The 25,984-nt window shown below is 38.7% G+C and overlaps 1 protein-coding gene across 2 annotated transcripts in view; it reads left to right on the top strand.

Moving 5' to 3' along the window:
- Positions 1-25,784, top strand: part of fstl5 (follistatin-like 5) — a 161,125-nt gene extending 135,341 nt beyond the window's left edge. For both annotated transcript variants that reach the window (XM_060885983.1, XM_060885982.1), the window contains exons 11-16: positions 5,286-5,312; positions 6,343-6,461; positions 10,444-10,593; positions 15,185-15,292; positions 15,756-15,880; positions 23,023-25,784. In XM_060885983.1, coding sequence (XP_060741966.1) covers positions 5,286-5,312; positions 6,343-6,461; positions 10,444-10,593; positions 15,185-15,292; positions 15,756-15,880; positions 23,023-23,725 — 1,232 coding nt within the window. In that variant the 3' untranslated portion in view covers positions 23,726-25,784. The remainder of the gene's footprint in view (positions 1-5,285; positions 5,313-6,342; positions 6,462-10,443; positions 10,594-15,184; positions 15,293-15,755; positions 15,881-23,022) is intronic.
- The last annotated feature ends 200 nt before the right edge of the window (positions 25,785-25,984 follow it).

Genomic DNA, 25,984 nt, shown 5'->3' with positions numbered 1-25,984 from the left:
TGTGAAATCTTTTTGAACACGAACATGAAGCCGTGTTGATAGACGTTGCTTTAAGTCAAACAGCACTTCTCAGTTTGAGGGCAAAATTCTAATGTATTGTATATAGTGTTACAAATATCACATTATAAATAAGGAAAATAAATATAACGGTTGAATATAATAGTTAAATGTCATTTTTTTTTTTACCATAAATGTAAATGTTCAATTTAGAAGCTAAATACATTTTAATTACAAAATTAATTTCATAATATGTATATAAATGTCTGAGAGTTTTGTATCATTAGGAACAGACAGCACAGAGACAGGGTTGCCAGGGTTATAGTTTTCACCACAAATAATGTTCATTTTGAAAGAGGGGTAAATGCTGATAATGGTTTAAGGGCTATTTAGGGCTTGGGATATATCAGGCTATTTATTTACTTTATATTTTTATATATGCTATGAAAAATATAGGGGTAATGTAAATACAGAAAATGTAGGGGAAAGAATTATGCACAAAACCATCTCTGTTCTTTTTGAATATGTATTAAAAATGATAGATTTGGATTGCGACAGTAATATCCTTACTCCAACTGTTGAAAATTAGTCTGTCCTCTGAAATTAGACATACAGGAGTAAAGAAATAGGTATAACACAGGTGTAGTATATGAAATAGTTAGAAACAGTAAATGCTAGCTGGGCATCTAGATAGATAGATAGATAGATAGATAGATAGATAGATAGATAGATAGATAGATAGATAGATAGATAGATAGATAGATAGATAGATAGATAGATAGATAGATAGATAGAATGTCTTAGCTGTTTTCAGTGTCGTAGCTTAATGGCTAACAGCTGGATAAAGGTTTAAAGGTTGTAAATTTATGGCGTAAAATACTTCCATAGAACAACAACAAAAAAAGATTGATCAATGAGGCCCGGCGTACACAAAATGTTAACATCAGTTTTAATTAAAATTAGATAGATAGATAGATAGATAGATAGATAGATAGATAGATAGATAGATAGATAGATAGATAGATAGATAAATGTCTAATTAATGTCTAATCTAATAAATGTAAATTATCATATTTATATTTATAAGCAGAAAATGGCAGGAATTGGTGAAAATATCTATTCAGTTTGAGAATTCCCTTAATGTCATATATCCAATATGTCTTCATACATAATTACAAGATCTACAAGTCCAATATTATAAAATTTTGTTTATGTTTTTGTCATGTCCCACTCCACATTGGTGGTTATTATGACGCCCATATGACACTCAGTAAACACTCAAGACTGAAGAATATGTATTTTTTGTTAGCCTACTAAGGAAAATATATTAGAAAAGTTCTAAAAAAAACAAAAAAAAACAATAATGGTTAGTTTTTTTCCACACAAATGTTTCTATCTTCAAAATAAATGGTGATGTCAAACCTATTTTCTGCTCTCTGAGATGCCCCGAGTGCTTGTTCATAAACATCTAAAATCTAAAGGTGTTATCTTCAACCACTAAAATTCCTTGTAACGTTATCAACAGAGTCAAAACACGTCTCACACCGAAAGCCGCACCGAGTCCTGACTTATTTTAGATCAGACTCACAGACAGAAAACCATTCATTTGTTTATACTGATTAAAAAGGTCCCATAAATCGATTTCCATTCCGCTTGCAGAAATGAAGCGTCGGTATACCGGTATAAATGGTTATAATACTGTACATTAACTGCTTCATGGCTGCTCAATTGTCTCAAGAAACTCATGACCTTAAAATATCCATTTATTAAATAGATACCCGTCACCTACGCAGCCTTAAAGAAGGCAGACTGAATTGCATTGCCTTGAATGTGAGAAGGACAAAACAAAGACAAGCCCGGGGCACTTGCCATGATTAGTTTTCTATTTCTTCTGCTGAGCTAATTAGAGTTTGACTCTTAGTTCGCTTTTACCGGATATTTAGTCATGACATGCCTTGCTCCTCTCTCTCGCTTTCCTGTTCGACCACTGGCGCTTTTGGCAAAGTGGCACATAAACAAACGATCGCTGCGGCTGCGGTGTTGCAATTATCGATATCTCTGCCTGAAAGAGTTGGAACCGTGTTGTGTGGCTATGCTTCAAAAAATAAATAAATAAAAAGTCTTCTCGCTCCAGGACAGATGATCAGGCCAAAGTGACACCCCTGTCGTTGCCCATACGCATGGCTGAGTAGCGCTCTGATACACGAGGTGTGTGTATATGAGCACAACTCTCTCATTCTCCCTGCCTGCTGATGAATAGCATCAATAGTGTGTGTTATTGGTGAAGCCTGCGCTTCAGATCTTATCTTTTCTGTCCTTCCTCTCTGGTGGCTTCACTCTGGGGAACTGCAATATTTTCCCCTCAACCATTTTTTAGTCTTCTGTCAACAACCATCAATCTTGTTTTTTTTTTTTTCTTTCCCTAATGGCTTAAATGTGCACGAAGGTATCAATCAATACTTAAGAAAGGCAAAGTTACTGTACGTTACAAAGCACTATGGTATAAAACCAGAAGAATTCAGCCGGAAAGATAATAACTGCTGTTGAATTTACTACAGTACATGAAGTGTTTTGTTCCTTTTAATCCACGGTGGTTTGCTTGTACTTTTATAATTTTCATCCATTTAATATAAGGTAAGGGGGACAAGGTGGCTTAGTGGTTAGCACGTTTGCCTCACACCTCCAGGGTTGGGGGTTCGATTCCCGCCTCCGCCTTGTGTGTGTGGAGTTTGCATGTTCTCCCCGTGCCTCGGGGGTTTCCTCCGGGTACTCCGGTTTCCTCCCTCGGTCCAAAGACATGCATGGTAGGTTGATTGGCATCTTTGGAAAATTGTCCGTAGTGTGTGATTGCGTGAGTGAATGAGAGTGTGTGTGTGTGTGCCCTGTGATGGGTTGGCACTCCGTCCAGGGTGTATCCTGCCTTGATGCCCGATGACGCCTGAGATCATCATCACAGGCTCCCCGTGACCCGAGGTAGTTCGGATAAGCGGTAGAAAATGAGTGAGAGAAAGAAATTTAATTTATTGCCAACTTAATATTGCTGCATTTATTGTTACACAATAGAATATTTACAGACATTTGTCACAATAATTATCCCACACAACACTTCATGAATCCTCATACTCAGTTATACAGATGTATTATCCTGTATAATTAATGTACATTTACAGCATTTGGCAGACGGCCTTATCATTAGCAACTTACGTTTTTACTGAGCAGTGAAGAGTTAAGGGCATTGCTCAGGGGCCCAGCAATGGCAGCTTGGGGGGCCTGGGATTTAAACTCACAACCTTCTAGTTGGTAAACCAATGCCTTTAAACACTAAGCTGTCACATCCCCCAGTTTAATTCCGGGGTGTTTACTGTCCACCTCTCATCTCTTTCACGCTGTGTCGTATTTGTAGCCCTTTGTTTTGTCCCAGTGTATTGTTCTAATTCTGGAAAAATGGCATTTCATCGAATGTACACAGTCTATACAGTATAAAAGAAAGACAAAAGACCTACTTAAACTTACTGAGGAACAAGAAGACTTTCCTGTGGCAGAACATTGAGACTACCTCTCATTAAAGACATTTTACCCTCTTTTTTTTGCCGGTACGCTGGTGTTCCAGTTTGCCAGCGGAACAGAAATGGATTTATGCTAAATGTTTGTGTAACAGTTCACACTGGTATCTGATATAAGCCAGATTTTAAAAGGTAATGTGAACAGCCAAACAAAAAAAATCAGATCTGAGCAAAATATCCGAATTGAGCATTAAGACTTGCAGTGTGAACGTGGCCAAATTTGGGTGTCTCTTGTTACTGAGGTTTGGTTTTGTTCTTTGTTTAATGTTCTTGGTTTCTGTATCTTGTTTTGTATTTAGCTGCCTAGTTTGTTCCTAGTGTGAGTTTCCTGTGTGTGTCGGTCTCGTTATTTTTAATAAAACCCGTGACTGTCTGATTTTGTTCTCGGCTATGAACTCACGTACTGACACTGTTTTTGTTATTTTAGAATGTTTTCATGAAAATATTGCCCATAGTAGGCTTGGAAAAAAACCTAAATGAATATGAAACTAAAATTTTTTTAAAGACTGCTGGGAAACAAAAGCAGAACCAGAATTAAAATGAATAAGAGAGATGATATACTGCTCAAGGTTGCATTGCTACAGTCTGGGTGCATGACGTTCCAAATAAAGAAGACAAACGTCAGACGTTTTTGGTGTTGATAACAAGGTCTATGAGACAAGAGAACATTGGCTTGACAAATGAAATATAACAGCTGTCAGAGTTTAGGGGAATAGCTTCACTTCTCTATGATAAAAGCCCTAACTTATGCAGAAGAAAGGTGTAAATTTCAGCATCTAATGGTAAACAAAAACGAGTTCATTACGAAGTGTTTATCAGAAGAGAACAGAAGGAACATTCGGGCCAAATGAATGGATAGACGAGGTCATAGATGATGATAAATCAAATGAAAATAAAATTGAATAAATGGTATCACGCATTCAGGTTTATTGTCAATTCTGTTCTATGTACAGGACATACAGAGGAGTAAAATTGTGTTTCTCACAGTCCTACAGTGCAGAAACCAGAAAAGAAATTTTTATATATATATATATATATATATATCGTCGCTGTCAGACGGAATCCTCGTATCTCCAAAATAACGTATCTCCGTTATTTTTCAGGAAATTAAAAAAACGCCGTACCTTATCTGCAGTACACAGGGTTTAGTCCGCGTTGCAGTGGATTGTCTTGCGCTAAATTCCTGTCCTCAGACGAGCACCAGAACTAGCGGGGGTCAAGATTTTTTTTCTTTGAGCCCAGTGTTTTGAAGACATTTACCTCAGAAGACGTGTTGATTCGTTGCGACTCTTCTTGAGGAGAAATATGCCGTGAAGCTCTCCCGCGGAGTGAGGAAGAGGTGGACAGTTGAAGTGTCCAATGGAGTTATGAGATTTGTACTCAAGCTATGTGTGTGTGTGTGTGCGTGTGTTTGTGTGTGTGTGTGTGTGTGTGTGTGTGTGTGTGTGTGTGTGTGTAAACATGGTAGTAGAAACAAAGACAAATATGTACACAACGTTAAATTACAAGTATAACAAGTATTTACATATATTATCAACAAGGCACTTAAGGGGGTACAATGTAGACCCCGTGGGGCAGTTGAACAGGATGGTAGAGAGGAGAAAGTATTCAGTACCCTCACTGCCTGATGGATAAAACTGTTCCTTAGCCAATGTGAAGTCATCGTCCAAGACTTGAGGCATTATTAATAATATGTTTTTTTCTCCCCTCTGTTTTCTTTTCTAGTGGCAAACATTCTGTGGAGAGAGGAAGGTATGATCTCATGCTCTCTTTTGTTATCATTCAGTAACACAACCAATCTAAAGCATCTCTGTTCTTTTATTGGCTTTATTTTACGACATTGCATTGCCAGGTTATTATATATATATCAATAACTTGCCAATACCAATATTTTATTTTCTGTAAAGCTGCTTTGAGACAATCTCTATCGTTAAAAGCGCTACTGTATATAAACAAATTCAACTGAATTCAATTCAGTTAAATATGATCTAGAATAATTTGCAAGGTGAGTTCAAGCAGTGGGTTTTGGATTTGTTTGTTTGTTTGTTTGTTTGTCTACAAAACATTTTATAGTCTTTTCATATGAGGTCTATAAACTCTCTCATGGATTACCTAAAAAATAAAAATAAATTTTAAATGATAACCATATGTGGAAATGGTATCTTTGCACAAATACTATTTATTTATTTATTTATTTATTTATACATTCATTTCTTAGTCTACATCATTTTTTATACTTCTTATAAAACCCTTCCCATGAATTACCTAAAACATAGAGAGAGAGAGAGAGAGAGAGAGAGAGAGAGAGAGAGAGAGAAAGAAAGAATGAAAGAAAGAAAGAAAGAAAGAAAGAAAGAAAGAAAGAGACATTTTTTTAAACGATAACTATATGGAGGCAGAAATTTTACACAAATCCTATTAATTAATTTGTCTGGTTGTTTGTCTATTTGTTTGTTTGTTTATTTGGCTGTTTGGTAATTTCTTTGTTTTTCCTTCACTGCATGCAATTCAAATTGGACATTCGATAAATATAAATGTCCATAACAGAGCCAACTCAAAATAACACTATTACCCAAACAGCACGAATGCTGTCAATACAGTTTTACAAGCCAGATCATTCTCTCTTATATATTTTAACCCTGTGAGATAACATTCTCTCACAAATCCCTCTTTTAAAAAAGTCCTTTGATTTTTTTAATAAACTGGAAGCTCAGCGTCGTTCCTGGTTCTTGAATAAACCCTGCTGCTGTTTGCTAACCAGTTCATACCTCTCCTGCTGCAGGTCTGGGGATTGGGAACATGTTTTATGTTTTCTATGAAGATGGCATCAAAGTGATCCAGCCAGTGGCCTGTGAGATTCAGAGACACATCAAACCCAGTGAGAAGCTCCTCAGCCTGCAGGTGAGTGCTCTCATTAAAGAGGACATGCTAGTTCACTTACCTCTGTGCACTAAAGAAGCTGAAGATTTTGCTTCCTGTTGGGAAAACAAACAACACTAGATGCATGAGAGACATTCAGTAAAGATAGAACACAATAGAAACCGAAAGTGTTTTCCTCATGATAATGGTGCAGCCTGATGGAGAAGACTGTTGTACCTGCAATTCCCACTCCAGACCACCAGAAGGCAGAGTATTGAAAACTACCAGGTAACGTTGATCAGTTCAGGGTTACTTCCTGATTTCAGTATATTTAAATCATGCTTATGGCATTAAACAGTGTGAAGTGTTGTTAGTCTTGTTTCTTACTGAGCTGTTCCATTTCCTTTTCCATTTCCTTTTCCATTTCCTTTTCCATTTCCTTTTCCATTTCCATTTCCTTTCCATTTCCAGGTTCTCTCACGTGTTTGACTTTGTGTCTGTTGTTTGTTTGGATTACGATTTTGAATTGTGTTTTTTTTCTCCGTATATTGCTTTGTTTGGATCATTGGACTCTTCCAGTGTTGTAATGTAACGGAGTACAAATACTTCGTTACTGTACTAAGTAGAGATTTCACGTATCTGTACTTTACTTTGCTATTTATGTCAACTTTCACTTTTACTCCACTACATTTCCTAGATAAAATGTATACTTTTACTCCGTTATTTTCCATTAAGCGTCTTCGTTACTCGTTACTACAAAATAAAATCAGAAGAAATGTGTGCGACTGCAATAAGGGAGGTTTGGCGAATCACTGCTCCTAGATTGCATTACGCTCCGCACGCTCTATGGAGAAGCACAGGGACGTGCAGTCAGACCTGGAGGCGTTTATCTATAATGTTAATCGGCGGAAAACCACAAATATGGCAACCAAAAGCAGTGAAATTTCACTATTCTTATTACCAGAGTTGTAGCACAAACAAAATATTAATGCAAACAATCCATTCAATACTAAATAAAAATAATATTTATTGATTTGGTCTTTGTCTTGTGAATATTTTTTTTATTAATGACTGCATTCATTAGACACACTGTTTGTAGAGAATACACACATACACGAACTGATCTGATACAAGACTGACATCATTACATCATGCATAAAATTTTGGTGTCCACTTTTGCCATTTAATAATACCATAACTTTTGGCTTACTATGTAGTCATATAATATATAATATAAAACTCTTCTTGTTTTAAATTCACTGAGGGCTAAAAACCCCCTAAAGATAAGACCCTAGAACCGCCCCTGATCTTATGCCTACAGAAAATCACTGAAATTTTACTTTTTACTTTTACTTCAAATACTTAAGTACATTAAATATCAGAAAATGACTTTTGATACTTAAGTACAGTAAATATCAGATACTTTAAGACTTTTACTTGAGTAATATTCTGAAAGGTAACTTTCACTTCTACAAAAGTCTTTTTCTAGTACGATACTTGTACTTTTACTCAAGTATTGCTTTCTAGTACTTTATACAACACTGGACTCTTCCTGTTTTGCTGATTTTGACTTTGCCTGCCATTTTGGATTGTTTTCAGTGAGATATTTAGAAAAAATAAATGCACTAATATGGTGGACAAATTCATATTGAGCTGTAATTAGATTTGTTGACTAAAGATCACAATGTAAAACCTGAGAAAAGTTATTTGTAAGCAGAATATTGTTTAAAAAGAAATTTTAAACCAGCAGTATGGAAATCGACTATTTCAAGAGATGTTTTCAATCAGTATAAACAAACGAATTATTTTCAGACTTCTTAAAAAGTTTAGCGGTTGAAGATTTTAGATCTTTATGAAGAAGCGCTGGGGGGCACGGTGGCTTAGTGGTTAGCACGTTTGCCTCACACCTCCAGGGTCGGGGTTCGATTCCTGCCTACGCCTTGTGTGTGTGGAGTTTGCATGTTCTCCCTGTGCCTTGGGGGTTTCCTCCGGGTACTCCTGTTTCCTCCCCCGGTCCAAAGACATGCATGGTAGGTTGATTGGCATCTCTGGAAAATTGTCCGTAGTGTGTGATTGTGTGAGTGAATGAGAGTGTGTGTGTGTGCCCTGCGATGGGTTGGCACTCCGTCCAGGGTGTATCCTGCCTTGATGCCCGATGACACCTGAGATAGGCACAGGCTCCCCGTGCCCCAAGGTAGTTCAGATAAGTGGTAGAAGATGAATGAATGAATGAATGAATGAATGAATGAATGAATGAATGAATGAAGAAGCGCTTGGAACATCTCAGAGAGTGAAAATGGGTTTGAGATCAACGTTTACTTTGAAGATAGAAAATTTGTGTGAGGGGGAAAAAAAGTTTTTTTAGCTATAGGTAAAAAACAGAAATACTCATCTACTTTCATATGAGCTTCATATTAGCCACCACTGTGAAGTGAGACATGACAAAGACATTCAATGCTATACATGGACACAACAAAACCAGAGGAAATTCCATTATTTAACTCCTTATTAAGCATCACCTATATTCCATATACAGTAAGACCCACAGCTCAAAATGCATTAAATGTTTTTTATTTTGTGTAAGAATTTGTTAGAATTTGATCTGACCATCTTATACAGAGACTATGAAGCATTAAGGTTAGTCTCTAGGGTGGGGTTAGCAAAATAAATGTTCTTTACCCGTTCTGTAGAAAATCCAACAAAATCTCTTTCGCTTATTATAATTTCTATGAATTTTGCATGAGATCCGGTTGCGCGTATGGAGAAGTGCTCAGAACTGAAATAATTTATTATTTTTATTCCCATTATTCCAATCATTTTATCTAGCTTAAACATGAATCATTCATCTCCACCTGCTGGATCTCCACGTAAGAATTCTGAAGTCCTCAGAGTGTGAGTTTAAGTTTTAAGGCATAGAAAGTTATTCAAGAGCGAATTGTAGATTCGTCTAGTGGGACTTTATGAAGGATCTTCCCACAACCTCCTTACAGTTATGTATAATATTCCAACCCAAGCTGTTTAGCTTAGGGCTCACTCTGAACTGTGGCGCTACATCGCCGGTTCGAATAAAACGAACTCGTTCTGTCGCTCACATTTTGATATATGCGACGCTGAGATTTACACAAGTTCCTAAAGGACCGCTTTGCTCGTTCTCTTTCTTTGCGGGTTTGATCAGAGCGTCTGTGTGTGATCAGAGCTCGAGCTGGTGATGAGGCAGCAGCGTTAGCTAGGAGCTCGACTGTGCAGCGAATCCCACAGCGTCGAGCCTTTATTAGGACATCAGTCACACGTCAGGGCGTAATGGTGGAGCTTAATGCAAATGCTGTCTGGGGAAGAATGGTGGAGAATTATCAAGATAATGTATTTTAAAAAAAGAAAAAGAAAGAAAGAAAAAAAAAATATATATATATATATATATATATATATATATATATATATATATATATATATATGCATGTATATATGTATATATATATATATATATATATACATATATACATGCATATATATATATATATATATATATATATATATATATATATATATATATATATATATATACGTGTATATATATATATATATATATATATACGTATATATATATATATATATATATATATATATATATATATATATATAATTTATTTATAAAACATCAATTGTTCTATTCATGCTTACGGTTAACATACTGTTAAAGTCCTTGGCAATCATAATAAGCAGGATCTCTCAGCTACAAATCCCAGTCATAAGACCAGTAAAATTTCTCATTATATTATTGCTAAAGTGTTATCCGTACCCGTCAAAGCGTAATTTGCTCATATTGATAGCTGTATTGCAATTTCATCTCACTTCAGTGTATAAAACGGTTGCATACGGCCTCTTCTGAGCTTCTGAGCAAAGCGGCAAATTTATCATCCACTTCAGTTAAACCCACAGGAGTCATGAAGACCTCGAAATACACCACGCCACATGTTTTGTGCTCTTCTGTTTAAAGCTGATGTGTCTGTTGTTGTTCTTTCTAAAGGAGGAAGTTTGCCCAAAAATGATGGGAGAAGATGTCCAGAGGTGTGTTTGGGCTTCAGCAGTGAACGTGAAGGATAAGTTTATATACGTCACCCAGCCAATGCTGAACAGAGTGCTCATCGTAGATATCCAAACCCAGAAGGCTGTTCAGGTGAGCTTGCAAATCAATGACCACGATTACACCTTGCTGTATATTTACTGATTCGGGAAAGAAGTCTGCAGACACGAGAACAACACTTTCTTGCATTATTCATAAGCTGAGATCTCTAAAAGGGTGTAGCTGCTGCTCCGGATCACTTTGTACAGCTTTTTCAGACATGCCGTAATGTCTGATGAGTTCCATTTAAGCTATAACACCATCACTCATGCTACAAGTAGGAAAGCAGGGCTTTTAGGTTTTTTTTTTTTATTCTCGTAGTACGAGCTCTTCGTTTTTATAGTAATCATGTCGTATCCTGTCTTCAGTGATAATGGAAACAGAAAAAAAGAAAACCTCAGCCAGTGTGTGAGGCTTGTTTACATGAAGTGAAAAGCAGTACACACTACCAATCTTTTCTCTCTCTCTCTCTCTCTCTCTCTCTCTCTCATATGTTGCTTTTTTTGGAGGGGGGAATCATTTACATGTCAGAATGTCTGAGTAAAACCTTTCAGTGAAACTCGTATGTAGGAAGATAAGAACACTTAACTGACCAAAGAGCCCTTGAAAATTCCTTTCTCAGATTTTTTTCGCAGAGAGAGAAAGAGCGAGAGAGAGAGAGAGAGAGAGAGAGAGAGAGAGAGAGAGAGAGAGAGAGAGAGAGAGAGAGAGAGAGAGAGAGAGAGAGAGAGAGAGAGAGAGAGAGAGAGAGAGACAGCGAGAGACAGCGAGAGCGAGAGAGACAGAGAGAGAGAGAGCGAGAGAGAGAGAGAGAGAGAGAGAGAGAGAGAGAGAGAGAGAGAGAGAGAGAGAGAGAGAGACAGAGAGAGAGACAGAGAGAGAGAAAGAGAGAGTCAGAGAGAGAGAAAGAGCGAGTCAGAGAGAGAGAGGGAGATAGACAAAGAGAGAGAGAGATGGAGAGAGAGAGAGAGAGAGAGAGACAGAGAGAGAAAGAGAGAGTCAGAGAGAGAGAGAGAGAGAGAGAGAAAGAGAGAGACAGAGAGAGAGGGGGAGAGATTCAGAGAGAGAGAGGGGGAGACAGAGCGAGAGAGAGTCAGAGAGAGAGAGAGAGAGAAAGAGAGAGACAGAGAGAGAGTTGGAGAGAGAGTCAGAGAGAGAGACAGAGAGAGAGAGGGATACTTTACTTGTTTTTATTTCTTGCTCCTGCAGCAAATGCTTGTTTTGTCCTCAGACTTACTGAACAATTTAAATTTAGCTCCTAAAGTCATTCAGAATTTCAAAGGAAAAAACATTGTTCCTTACGCAGATTTTACTCAGTAGTGTTATTTTCACATTAACTCTGACTACCGGGCCTTGTTTATTAATATTTACTCAAATCGCATGTAAATATTGTCATAGGCCAATCCCAAAAGATTCTGTGTCCAATCCCAAAAGATTCTGTGTCCAATCCCAAAAGATTCTGTGTCCAATCCCAAAAGAATCTGTGAATCTGACTTTACAAAATCTTCAGAAAGGTGAAAGCAGAGAGCTGAAAACCAAACGACAAAACCACCAAATTATGAAAGAGCGCAAATCTTTGCTCCTTTTCAGGGGTGCCATTATTTTTGTCCTGTAGGAATGGCCAGTATTGTCTCAGTTCGTCTTCATTTACAGTACAGATTTGTTTCGGATTGCTTTCTTTCGAGTCATTAATGTGATGATCCGCCTCGATCCCGAACAGAATCGACCGATTTAAAATTGTGTATTTGTCACATGCACAACGATACACAATACAGCATGTAGTGAAATGTCAGCCAATTATTTGCGTCTGTGTCAAGAAAGGAATCAAAATAGTATAAAATAATGAAAGAAAGATACAGATTGTTGCAGAATTGTACGATTTAATGGATAAAGTGCAGATTGTGAGGAATATTAGTGCAAGAATTGATGCATTGATTGATTTTTTTTATACTTGAAGAACATACAGTACATCATTTGAGGTTTTCTTGCTCGGATTCTTTTGATTTATTTATTCGTCTTCGCTTCCTGGTGAAGGTCGTGGCGGATGAGTGTAAGTCGGGAACACACACAGGATGGATAACCAGTACGTCAGACGAACAGTTTCACTGCAGTTTTGTCTCATTTTTCTGTTCATGCACCAGCAAACATTTTCAGGAGTTTTAATGCCTGAGTAAATCTTGATCTAAAGCCAGACGGAAGCACAAATTTACCTGAGAATGATAATAACTGGTACATCAGCATTAACGATCAACAACACAATGACATTTAAGGTTGTAGAATCGGGGACTCTTTAACGTCAGGTTCTCGTGCTTGTGTATCTCTCTCCTATCGTGTCCTGCTTGGCAGGAAGCTGGAGAGGAGCTGGCGGGTGTGTCAAATGGATAAATCTTCCTTTCTGTCTTTGCTAATGCCCGATTGGTGCCAGCAGGCATCATGTTCCCCTGCCAGGCCTCCCCTAGAGACTTCAGGAAGCCTCTTGTTGGGGTCATATGCTTGTTATTTGGTCACCTGGAGATTTGGCTTCATTATCTCAGATTAGCAAGTGCTAATTAGCCACCTGAGCCAGCACAGCCTGTAAGGTTTTTTTTTTAAAAAAAAATATTTGTTCAAAACAACACAAGAATGAATTTATAGCTTTTTTTTTTTTGATTTATGAATATATCAGGGAACAAAAATTCCAAGCAGTAATGTCACCTGGCCAAAGTTTCGAATCAGCGTGCCAGTCTAATCCTCTGAAGATGGAGACAGGAACCGAAACACAGCATGCACATCTGTTCTCCCTGATGACGCCATGCACAGGGACTCGAGTCTGTCAACAAAGCCTAACACTCCTCCAGCCTTCCATAAAACATCCACACTTCCTCCGGTTCTCCTATCCGTCCTGTAATCTTGTAAGGTGTCGAATTATCGGCGTCAATAACCTTTAAAATTTCACCACCAGTCAGAACGACGATCATTTCAAATCCCTTCACATCGAGTGTGTAGTGTGTGAAATTGGCACAAAAACCATTTCCCAGTGAAGAACACATCTAAATCGTTGGGTGACCAGAAAAAGGGTACAGCATGCAGTTATTTTCAGGATGCCATTACAAAATATGTGAATGTATTCAGCAAAAAAAAAAACACATATATATCCTTTTGGAAATGAATTGCTTTCTGGCTGTAAAGGCTGAGTGTGTTAGTGCATTTCCATTAGTAAAAGTGGGAAGTGTTTTTCACTCCCGGTCCTAAAATACCTTCGCCCTGTACATTTGGCTGTACATTTTGGCTATTTGGTTAGCACGTTCGCCTCACACCTCCAGGGTTGGGGGTTCGATTCCCGCCTCCACCTTGTGTGTGTGGAGTTTGCATGTTCTCCCCGTGCCTCGGGGGTTTCCTCCAGGTACTCCGGTTTCCTCCCCCGGTCCAAAGACATGCATGGTAGGTTGATTGGCATCTCTGGAAAATTGTCCATAGTGTGTGATTGTGTGAGTGAATGAGAGTGTGTGTGTGTGCCCTGCGATGGGTTGGCACTCCGTCCAGGGTGTATCCTGCCTTGATGCCCGATGACGCCTGAGATAGGCACAGGCTCCCCGTGACCCGAGGTAGTTCGGATAAGCGGTAGAAAATGAATGAATGAATATTTGATAGATTTAGTTCACAATGTGTATGTATTTATCCCCAATGAGCAAGTCTGAGGTGACTCAGGCAGCAGTGGCAAGGAAAAACCTAGGTTAAAAATAAAGGTTTGTTTGTTAAATATTTTGCCTTGACAAACCTAGAAATTCGCTTGCTAGTTATCTAATAAGCTATTAAACATCAATAGACATTATTATTATTATTATTATTATTATTATTATTATTATTATTATTATTATTATTATTATTATTAGCTGTTTGATTAACCTGTTAGAATGAAAGCAAAAACTGGCATTAGAAATTCCATTAGCAGAAAAAATTACTTTTTCATTGTTTGTTTGTTTTTTTAAACAGAAGTATAAAAAAATAAGATGGGGAAATGCTATCATGTTCTTCATACACTTGTCTAAATGTACACTGAAATGTAAGGGAATATCTTTACTCTTTTATTTTGTCCCTTTTGACCCAGAAGAAAGCGCAAGTGAATGACATCTAGCTAGAAATCGCAGTGGCCAAGATGATAAATGATTATACTGTATATGATATTGTGAGCACAACAGAGTTACCTCATGTATCGAAGCCAGGCAATTTCCATTTCTAGCAGGATATCATCCACTGTCCCCTTCATTCTCAAAATTTGCTCTTGCTAAAACCTGTTAATGCTCATGGCTGTCAATTCCTCTGCATGGATTTGAGATAGATTACCAGACTTGTGGTGTTTATCATTCCGTCAGCATCTACACTACTGTATGAAATCTTTATACAGCTCCCATGATGCAATATTTCGGACATCTTTTAGCTGCTTTCTATGCGTCTTCCCTGGTCAAGTCCTCGCTTGCTTTTAAATTCCAATGAGAATGTTTATTCCTTTTTAATAAGTTTAAAATAATTCATTCCAATTCATTTCAGTCTTTCAGTCTACATCATGAAGCTTTTTGAAGAACAAAATCAAATAAAATGTATACAGAAACAAATGTAGTTGACTTGCTTTCACTGATTTGATTTTGTTTGCTTCTTTCTATTGCAGACTGTGAGCACAGACCGAGTCCCGGTGAAGCTCCATTACGATAAATCACATGACCAAGTGTGGGTTTTAAGCTGGGGGGATCTGGAGAAGAACTTTCCGACACTCCAGGTAAAAAAACTGACATCGTTCACATAGCCCTGCTCTCACTATTAAAGATACAAATCAAATTTACGATTGTGCAAATCCCAAGATCTTCTGCCGCCGCCCACATCTGTCACTCTTAAGTGAATATCATACCTTATTAGCGACAGCTCTCGAAGTCTCAAACTGGAGTGGAAGAACGCTGCAACGCACAGCTCTCGACCTCCTCCCCTAGTCCCTGAACGATTTCTTCTGACATTTTCAGGCCATCCACAAACGATGTAACATGATTGAATCAGTATACTAGGAAACCCCTGTGGAGATACATTTCAAATTACAGCTCCAAATAAAGCTGTAAGCGATAAACTTGCTGCTGCAGAAAGATCTGTGTGTGCTATATTAGATGATATCTTCAAGCTGTCATGCAGAGAGAATTTCCGGTCCAGTACAAACAAAGCTGTCATGTGTTTCTCTCATTGTTGTGTGCTAGGTGATCAAGCAGGCTAGTTGTGCTACGTCCCACCACACCATCCACACGCCACCGGTGGGCCACCGATTTGACCGTGTGGAAGACTTCTTCATCCCTCCATCAAGCCTTATCATTAATCATATCAGGTATGGTGGGATGATGGACAGCATCGATAGACAGCATGTATTCATGGGATACTCTCACCTTGATATTATAGATTTTGCACCTAAGAACTGCTGCTATAATCACAAACACACTTAGTAAACTCTACTATTTAGAACTGCAGTACGCACGTTCAGACGAATGATTTAGTCTAATCTCACGATCCAGTACCCAGAATTTTAGTAGATTCAGAGGTGTCAGCAAATATTAAATGATGGCTTTATGAATCAGAATCATATTAAATTTGTGGCTTTATGAATCAGAATTGTATTGTAGTAGATTTAGAGGTGTCAGCGAATATTGAATCATGGCTTTATGAATCAGAGTCATATTGAATCGTGGCTTTATGAATCAGATTTGTATTGTATCATGGCTTTAGGAATCAGAATCATATTGAATTGTGGCTTTATGAATCAGAATCGTATTACAGGAGATTTAGAGGTGTCAGCGAATATTGAATCATGGCTTTATGAATCAGAGTCATATTGAATCGTGGCTTTATGAATCAGATTTGTATTGTATCATGGCTTTATGAATCAGAATCGTATTATAGGAGATTTAGAGGTGTCAGCGAATATTGAATCATGGCTTTATGAAACAAAATCATATTAAATTGTGGCTTTATGAATCAGAATTGTACTGTAGTAGATTTAGAGGTGTCAGCGAATATTGAATCATGGCTTTATGAATCAGAGTCATATTGAATCATGGATTTATGAATCAGATTTGTATTGTATCATGGCTTTATGAATCAGAATCATATTGAATTGTGGCTTTATGAATCAGAATCGTATTATTGGAGATTTAGAGGTGTCAGCGAATATTGAATCATGGCTTTATGAAACAGAATCATATTAAATTGTGGCTTGTGATTCAGAATCGTGTTGTAGTAGATTTAAAGGTATCAGCAAATATTGAATCATGGATTTATGAATCACAGTCATATTGAATCATAGATTTATGAATCAGATTTGTATTATATCATGGCTTTATTAATCAGAATCATATTGAACCACAGCTTTATGAATCAAATTATATTGAATTGTTAAAATGGCAGCTTCAGTGATATTATCAAATATCGATTCATAGACTTCAAGAATCAAAATTGTATCATACTGTAGTACTTTCAGTGGTCTTGACATGAATCAAATTTGATTTCAATTGCAGATTCAGAGGTATTGTCCAGGTCACAGAAGTTTAAATAAATTGAACAAAAAAGGAATAGACCTCTGGTTTAGTCCACACCAATTTTTGTGTATAAATTTGAAAATAGATATAGATATGAATATTTTTGGAGCAGATACATATAGTGGAATCGTGGTATATTGTTTATGTAAAACATCTGTACATCTGAGTATATGAACAACACAGAGTAAATCAGGACTGTCTATAAAGAAAAAGATTGGCTAATTTAACACGTCCAGACGCCCTAGCTCACTTCATACATGCTGACTGACATTCGGCCCATATTATCCAATATAACGCATTCATAGTCACTTGCATTTGGATAAAGCTTAGGTAGTCAGAGACAACAGTGCAGAGATTAAACCCTGAACAAACAGCGTCTGGGAAAGAAAGATCTCATTTGATTTGATTTGAATCCAGGATGAAGATTACTGAGCATGTACCTCTGAGCCTCTCCTTCTGTTCTGCTTACAGATGGATGTTTGCCTGTGAACTGATTCTGTGCTAATGATAAATAATGATTCAATGGCAAACTGGTGTAAGCTAAAAAAGAATCACTGAGCGATTCACTTTTTGTGCTTTCACCATGAATGCAATCGCTATACAGACAAGTAAATGATGCATTAAATATTTTCTAATTGGGTTAAAAAAAAAAAAATAGATTCAACCACTGAAATCTCATCAATACAAATCAAGTGTTAAAAGATTTCCCTGAAAATGAAAGCATGACTAAATAATTCTAATTAGAATGTTAACATATTAGCATATCTTTATAGTGTAACAAATATGAGCTGGAGGCATTAAATGTTGTTGTTGTTTTTTAAGCATTGGCAGATTCATTCTTATAATAAAGGCAAGCTAAGATTAGAAATAGAATAGAAAATACAATGGTAAGTAACACACAGTTACGCCTTTGACAATAGACAAGGAGACACAATAAATTGACTTTAACCGAGACTATAACGAATGCTGCATACTGTATGTGCAATCAGAGTTTGCTGAGACAAAATATCCATCTATAATTTTATGTATTTATGCTCCATTGTCTTACATTTGTTTCCCATAATCCTGTGCATCAGCTATAATACTGCAGTCGTAACTTTCCTTATGAAAGTCATTTTTCAGGTGTTGGAAGGGCATACGGGGGGGCACGGTGGCTTAGTGGTTAGTACGTTCGCTTCACACCTCCAGGGTTGGGGGTTCGATTCCCGCCTCCGCCTTGTGTGTGTGGAGTTTGCATGTTCTCCCCGTGCCTCGGGGGTTTCCTCCGGGTACTCCGGTTTCCTCCCCGAGGTCCAAAGACATGCATGGTAGGTTGATTGGCATCTCTGGAAAATTGCCCGTAGTGTGTGAGTGTGTGAGTGAATGAGAGTGTGTGAGTGTGTGCCCTGCGATGGGTTGGCACTCCGTCCAGGGTGTATCCTGCCTTGATGCCCGATGATGCCTGAGATAGGCACAGGCTCCCCGTGACCTGAGAGGTTCGGATAAGCGGTAGAAAATGAATGAAGGGCATACGTTAATGATTTCAGATGGAAGTGGAATTGGTTAAGGTATTGTTGCTACACTAACAAAAATATTGAAAAGGTTATAGATTATTTAATTCTGTTATTAGCAAAGTTTCATATGGATGAGTATGTGTAAGAGCTTTATTTTGGTGAGGGTTAGAGTGGATATAGAGTCTGTCCAGGGACCAAGGGGCATGAGGTAGGAATACAGCCAGGATGAGATACTAATCCATCGCACTGCACCATCTAGACACACATGAGTAAAAGAAGAAGCCTTTATTTGTCATACATACATTTTACATTTGCGGCTTGTTATCAAGATTTGGTCAGAGCACAGGGTCAGCACACCTGCTGCAGAGAGGGTAAAGGTCCTTGCTCAAGAGCCCAACAGTGGCAGATTGGCAGACTTGGCTCTTGAACTTCTGACCTTCTGATCATTAACCTGGAGCCTTAACCACTGATCCACCACTGCAGGGACAATTTGGCAAAACCAGTTCACAACCAGTCCTACTCGCATGGTTTTTCTGGGGTAGGAGAAGAACAAAGAACCCAGATGAAGACCAATGGAGACATAAATTGAAATAAATGCTGTACAGTATGTGAAACCAAACGACAAACCGGTTTTCCAGTCAGATCAGATTCTATGTTTTTTTTTCTACACTCTGAGGTCTGTTTGAAGGAACTTTCAGAAAAGTACCTGCTGAATATGTATACGTATACAGAGAATCCTTGAGGAACCTTTGCTTCTCAGTTTGAGCAAGGACTTTCCATGTGCTTGCACACTCACCAACATACAGTACAAGTCTTAGTGCTATTCAATAAACCCCCACAAACAGACACATGGTTGCATTCATGCTCCATCAGAAGACCCTGATGCAAGGCCCTGCATATACAAAAATGACATAAAGATACAAATGCTTTAGACCTTGCAGGTTAGAATTTGATGAATGCTTTGTGGAACAGGTCGGCCAGATGATTATTCCAGAAAATATTTCTTCTTTGAGCTTGCGCTTCACAAGAACGGCAAACTCAATCTCCGGTCAGCCTCTGGCTATCAGTGCGTCGGCTCTTGAGCTTTGCAAAGTGTGATGACATTTAGCAGGGCTGTCCTCTTCCTGACTCTCCTCACTGTCTCTAAGCTTTTGGTTAGCAACATGTTAAATGAGGACAGAATACAGGAATGGACGTTTCCTCTAGTGAGCTTCAACCGGTGGCCTAGGCTGAATTAACCGCACAGCATCTCTCGGCACTAGAAACTCTGAGAATGCATTTAAACTCTATTACATGCTGGTAATCGAAGTAAAATGAGAATAGTATGGAAGATAATAACAATCATTTGTGCTGTTATTGTCGAAAACTTATTGTAATTGGCCTAAATGCCCCTTTTGATTGATTCTGATGATTTCCTGACCCTACCGCGTAGTTAATAATGTACCAGAGAATGAATTCATACATTTTTTTATGAAAAACGTTATTACTTTTGAGATGTATAGGTACTTCATGAACAAGATTACATGCAAACTAATAAGAGCCTTGATTCATTATATGCTCATGCTGACTAGCATTCATAAATTTTTGAATGCAAAAATAACGGTGCAGGGGCACGGTGGCTTAGTGGTTAGCACGTTCACCTCACACCTCCAGGGTTGGGGGTTCGATTCCCGCCTCCACCTTGTGTGTGTGGAGTTTGCATGTTCTCCCCGTGCCTCGGGGGTTTCCTCCGGGTACTCCGGTTTCCTCCCCCGGTCCAAAGACATGCATGGTAGGTAGATTGGCATCTCTGGAAAATTGTCCATAGTGTGTGAGTGCGTGAGTGAATTAGAGAGTGTGTGTGCCCTGCGATGGGTTGGCACTCCGTCCAGGGTGTATCCTGCCTTGATGCCCAATGACGCCTGAGATAGGCACAGGCTCCCCGTGACCCGAGGTAGTTCGGATAAGCGGTAGAAAATGAGTGAGAGAGAGAGAGAGAATAACGGTGCAAGAATTCCTATTATTTTGTGGTTCCTATGCTGGAAAATTTACTTCAAAATTTACTACATTAATCCATGACAAGAGGCCAAGACAGCATCAAAAGCTGTACACTGTGAGTGGGAGCATTAGCATTACTTTGTTCCCTGTCAGTCATAGCGAGGCGAACCTGGATGTTTGGAATCTCTTGTATTGATTGTGTGAGTTCTGAAAGATGAAAGAAGACGCATGTTTGTGTTATCTCCCAATTTGGTAGCTGATGCATCATAGCAGAAAACGGTCTTGGGAGTGGAATGACAAATTTGGAGGAAAAAGTACAGTACAATGACAGAGTTTGGATTTCTGGGTTGTGTGAAGTGCTTAAGTCTATTGATTTGTCTTTTATCAATGGTACAGTAGCTCCAAGGAATTAAGTCTGTCTAATCTAGAAACCTAAAGGATCAAAACAGTCTGCTCGATGTTCATGCTTGAGCTTGCAGTGTTGTATAAAGTACTAGAAAGCAATACTTGAGTAAAAGTACAAATATCGTACTAGAAAAAGACTTTGGTAGAAGTGAAAGTTACCTTTTAGAATATTACTCAAGTAAAAGTCTTAAAGTATCTGATATTTACTGTACTTAAGTATCAAAAGTCATTTTCTGATATTTAATGTACTTAAGTATTTGAAGTAAAAGTAAAAAGTAAAATTTCAGTGATTTTTGGTCGGCATAAGAGGCACTTCATCCGGTAGGAAGAATCTTTCATTCCAATGTACAGAAACATTTCTTGCAAATACGGCCACGGATTTATAACGTTATCTTCTTCACCCTGTTCACCACTATCGTCAGGGGGGTCGTCTACGACAGAGGTGGCTAAACCGCGGCTCCCGAGCCGCATGCGGTTCTTTGCCCGGTTTCATGCGGTTCTTACGTTCATATAGAAGTTTGTGTGTCTTGTTATTGTGCGTGTTCGCCTCGCTTGAGTTAAATACTGTATTTTCGTCAAACGCGCATGTGAGTGGGATGAAAATACCTCAAAGTTTCCCAGTAGGAGCAAGATCATTTGAGTAAACAATTTGTGTCAAGTTCGCTCTCAAAATGGCAGGGAAAAAAGGTGATGATCATGTGTGTCCATGTGTATAATGTGGCTCTTTGTGGTAACACAGTAAAAAATGTGGCTCTGTTGTGGCTCAGGTTCAGTTGTGCTTCCGCCTCCTTTTTACAACATTACGCTGAAATAGAGCGTGTGGAGCTGCGTAATGCAATCTAGGAGCAGTGATTCGCCAAACCTCCCTTATTGCAGTCCCAATTTTATTCATTCATTCATTCATCTTCTACCGCTTATCCGAACTACCTCGGGTCACGGGGAGCCTGTGCCTATCTCAGGCGTCATCGGGCATCAAGGCAGGATACACCCTGGACGGAGTGCCAACACACACACACTCTCATTCACTCACACAATCACACACTAGAAATCCCCATGAACATGGAATCAGTAAGGAGACTTCTAGCATGCTAGCTTCTTGATCTAATTCATTAATAGACAGAATGCAGCATCCAATCAGTGGAGCAGATTTTCCAAGTCAGTCTGATCAATTCAGCAGGTACATTTCAAAAAGCAGATCAGGAGGATAAAAGCAGATCTGAGGCTCCTGGCAGGATCGATCACAGAACATTTACATTTAATGAAGCTGTATCATCTGCTGACATCCTACTGAACTTTTTTTCTTTTTCTTTTTCTTGAATGACTGACAAGGCGAGTGGTTTAATCAGCCTTGTTGGATTTTTGAAAAATGTACCGAGTCCATTACAAGCCCAGACACTAGGAAGACTCTGGGAAGAAAAAAAACGTGAAGATATGGCAGTAAAACTAATTGGTTAGCTCCTGTTTCCCCCTAAAGGTTCAGACTCTGCTTATTAGACCCTGTATGTCTCAGTTCATGATCTGATTAGTGAAACTTGCTTCGGAACTGGCCACAGTTATTGGAAAGCACACTGCGGTCTGCTAAGCCTGAGGATAGATCTATGTCTCTGCAGGTGTCTTCCACAGAGCTTTGTTTTGTTTGTTAAAACGTATTCTTCATAGATCGTAGCTTACAAAAAAAGTGTAGAGAGGTATTCTGTCCGATTCAGTTTTATTTGTATAGTGCCAGATATGGTCACAAACATCATAACAGAAATTTGGATCCCAATGAGCAAGCTAGAGGTGATGTGAGGAATGAATCTGGAGATGAACCGGAGGATGATGATCTTCCAGGTTTCTTCTATACTATATACTTCATGAGCAGTAGCAGCAGTTCTTATGTACAGATCTATATTATACATGTGAGATTATCCTCTGAATCAAGCACTTGGGTATCAAATGTTTCTTTGGGAAGTGTCATTTATTAAGGTGTTCATGTTGGGACTCCAGCTCAAGGTGAGTCCCAGGTTTAGAAAGTGCAAAGTATTTGAGGAAAGCTTATTTAAGGAATGTTTTCTTTGTTGTAGGTTTGGAATGGTCCTCCATAAGAAGGAGCCAGCACTGCATAAGATAGACCTGGAAACCACAGCTTATGTGAAGAACATCAGCTTACAGGAGTATGACTGCATTCCACAGTCTCTAGCCTACACACACTTGGGGGGTTACTACTTTATCAACTGCCATCCAGACTCGACCGGTGCCGTGCGTCCTCAGCTTATCGTCGATAGTGTAACAGACAATGTAATTGGGCCTAATGGTGATGTTAGTGGTACCCCTTATGTCTCACCCGATGGCCACTACCTAGTGAGCGTGGACGACCAAAATGGCATGATGCGCCTGCAGTCCATCTCAGTGCGCGGTGAAATCAAGCGACCCTTCGACATCCACACTAACCTACACCTCTCAGATCTGGCCTTTATGCCCTCATTCACAGAGATCCACCAGTACAACGTGTTTGGGAGCTCGGGCCAGCAGACAGATGCCCTGTACGTAGAGCTCAGCACCGGCAATGTCAAAATGATCAAGAGTCTGAAGCTTCCCACACCACGGAGTCAGTGGCGCTGGAACCGCAAGAATCGGGCCATGACCTCGAGCGGCCTCTTCGGACAGTATCTCATGACCCCTTCCCAGAGTTCGCTGTTCATTCTGGATGGATGGCTGGACAAGCTCAACTGCGAAATCACTGATGTGCCCAAGGGGAACACTGTGGTGTGGGTGGGGGAGGCCTAGGCCATCAAAAGAGGCTTTTGTGACCAACAAAACCAACAAAAACAATTGCACTGAATTTGGTCTGTGTTTAATTCATTGAGAGAGAATCTCAAGTAATGTGAAAAAAATACCAAATTGACTGTTCTAAAACACTGTATCGGATAAGGGAACTTTATTCAAAAGTAGAGCGGCAAGTATATGCTTGTTTTTGTACGCACTGGGTATGTGAAATAGCTCACTATTACTTATTCCTTAATTAGATCCAATTAGATCCAATTAGCCCTAGCATTAAAAGGAATTTTTTGCAAGAGCATTTCATTTTCCGGCACAACGATACCTATAAATATATTCAACCAATCAATTTAAACGATAGCAAAATCATTATATTTCTTGCAAAAATTTACATTGAGGAAAATATACTGTAGGTTTATTCTAAACACATTCAAATAATTATTTCTTCCTAACCTTTCTTGCCCTGTCCATCAAACACAATCACATACATGTTCGGTCCCACAATATTTCCCTGTGCCTTGTACTCATGAAGAAATTCAAAGTAATTGCTCCCATTCGGACAGCGGATATCAGCCTCCGTGAATTTCTTGCAAAAAGCTAAAAAAAAGCCAATAACACTAAAATTCCATTTTAAACCTTTAAACCCCTCAGACTTTATATCTAATTAAATCAGGCACCTGCGGTGAGACATCAAACCTTAGACGTCTGTTATAAAGTCGGCACGACGTATTTAAATCTCTAAATTAAGATTTCGGACATCATAGGGACTCGGTGAAGAATGTTCAGTTTCAGCTTAAAAGCTACGTCACGGGCCATTTTGGATTTAAGAAGACACATAAAAGAAAATTTCTTAATGCTGGTAAGGCTGTGAATGAATTATTTATACAACTGGCTCATAAAAAAAAGATAGATGATTATTTCTTGGCAGAATGTAGCTTGTTTGCCAGGTTTAGGAACAGGCAAAAAAAAAAATAACAGTTTTTGGGCTTCAGAGTTGGTTTTCAATAAATTCTACAGTGTGTAATTTGGTGTAGTGTGTTTGGTTAGACAAGCTTCGTACGTCATGGGTACATCGAAGTGGAGATTTGACTGATTGAACAAATCCTTGAGACAAGCAGATAAACCTCCTTAGTGTAGTGAACAGGAAGCACAAAGAGGTGTGTGCACGTGATGTTGAATTTTCTCCTCGATGGCCAGAGTCTATGCATTTTCACTGACACTTAAACCAGGAGGCTGTGCTTGGCTTAAGCTTTCGTCACCTTGTTTATTCGCATTTATTCTACGTGTGCTAGAAAAATTTGACTTCTTTTTCACCCTGTGTATTTAGGCTTAAATGTTGTTGTTTTTTTTCTCTCAATTCTGGTTTAAGAGCGTTTTCACACTTGGCCTGAGCATGGGGCCAGTTTTGGGCTTGTTTGGACTTCACATCAAATTGCTTTCTGAATTGAGGATCTATGACTCTGTTCCATGCATCAGGCAGGTTTGCAAAATGCTAGACACGAGTTTCATCTATTTGCTGCTTTCTTTTTAGCATCTAAACTTAATCAGCAACAAACAGAATTGTTTGGCTGCCTGGCATGTTGTCACACAGGAATACCTCCAAATAAGGAGCCATTTCCATAACAACCATAAAAACCCTTTCCGGGCCATCACCAACCTTGAAACAGGAAGTAACACGGGTCGAGACCGATTAACTACCACACTTCATGTGGTCCACACCACAAATTATTAGAAACGGAGGCAACTATTTTCAGCAGTTTTCCATCTTGGAAACAGCGTTCACACTCCACCAAGTGTGAAAACAACCTAAATGAATATCCTGCCACTCTGTTAACCTTATTTTTTCTGACTGAACACCAACAGCAAAATGAATTTCTGTAGTTTTTGCATTCTGTACATAGCAGAAAGCTCTGTCTCGTAGTTTCCCTAAAATCATCCTTTTTTAAAACATTGTTCTTTGTTCCACAAAGAGTCCATTTCTGATGTCCCCTCCAGATGTTTCAGCTCCATGTAGCCATGTTTATTGATTTTGTGTGCTTGTTATTTATGTAGATAAACCATGCTTGACATTTTGCCAGCTAAATAAAGCCTATAACTTTATAACCTTTGCACAGTTCTCTTTTTTTTTTCTCCAGTATGACTCCAAATAATAAAGAATTCAAACGGAACGGTCGAGCGGCACGGCATTAATCTTTAAATTCACTTTTTTTTTCTCTCCAGAATGTGTGTAGAAGTCTGTGGTGAAACCTAATGGATGCGCTTGCTTCT

Source organism: Tachysurus vachellii, chromosome 13 (assembly GCF_030014155.1).
Source record: "Tachysurus vachellii isolate PV-2020 chromosome 13, HZAU_Pvac_v1, whole genome shotgun sequence".
Lineage (NCBI taxonomy): Eukaryota > Metazoa > Chordata > Actinopteri > Siluriformes > Bagridae > Tachysurus > Tachysurus vachellii.
Note: the sequence above shows the minus strand (reverse complement) of the source record. Positions and strands in the feature narration are given on the sequence as shown.